Source organism: Cyprinodon variegatus, unplaced genomic scaffold (genome assembly GCF_000732505.1).
Source record: "Cyprinodon variegatus isolate N-32 unplaced genomic scaffold, C_variegatus-1.0 Scaffold1090, whole genome shotgun sequence".
NCBI lineage: Eukaryota > Metazoa > Chordata > Actinopteri > Cyprinodontiformes > Cyprinodontidae > Cyprinodon > Cyprinodon variegatus.
The window spans coordinates 118,915-119,509 of NW_015151543.1; the positions used below are offsets into that span (position 1 = coordinate 118,915).

Sequence of the window (595 nt, forward strand, 5' to 3'; positions counted from 1 at the left end):
TTAAGAGATAAAAACCTTGAAGAGAGAAGCTGGACTCAGGTTCAGCTCTTCAGACTTTTTAAGAAAGAGATCTGATGATGTTTTCAGGACACCACCTAGGCAACCAGCGGCTGAATGACGACATGCAGCTAATCATGACATCACTGGTCAGATCAGGGAGGGGACCAGAGAAAATCACATTGTTTATATGTTTATTAAATATACCATTTTGCTTGTTGAACATGGTTTATGTTTATCAAATATATTTTCATATCACTTCTCTCCACCATTGCCTCCATCTTGTCCCTCTAGCTTTACTGCTTTCCAACTTTAATGTCCCACACAGGGACAATAAATCCAGCTTCTATTGTTTCTAATATCAGTCTGCTGGTTGTAGGGCTCCTCGCCTGCAGCAGGGGGCGCCCAACTCTAGCTTTCAGCTATCGCGACACGTGCCGCCATATTTCCGTGACGCAGTGACATTGGGTTCAGCCGCCGGGACTCTACCGACACACACCGGCTTTCACTGATCACTTTCCTCCGCCTGCAGTGACACCGAACTGGTTCGGACCGTTTATGACCTCCGAGTGGACCCTGCAGCGCAAAGCCTCGCGGT

The 595-nt window shown here is 47.2% G+C and overlaps 1 protein-coding gene across 1 annotated transcript in view; it reads left to right on the forward strand.

Moving 5' to 3' along the window:
- Positions 1-424: 424 nt before the first annotated feature.
- ncoa4 (nuclear receptor coactivator 4) overlaps positions 425-595 on the forward strand; it is a 9,087-nt gene continuing 8,916 nt past the window's right edge. The window contains exon 1 of the mRNA XM_015400292.1: positions 425-593. Within this exon, the coding sequence (XP_015255778.1) occupies positions 556-593 (38 nt within the window). The 5' untranslated portion in view covers positions 425-555. The remainder of the gene's footprint in view (positions 594-595) is intronic.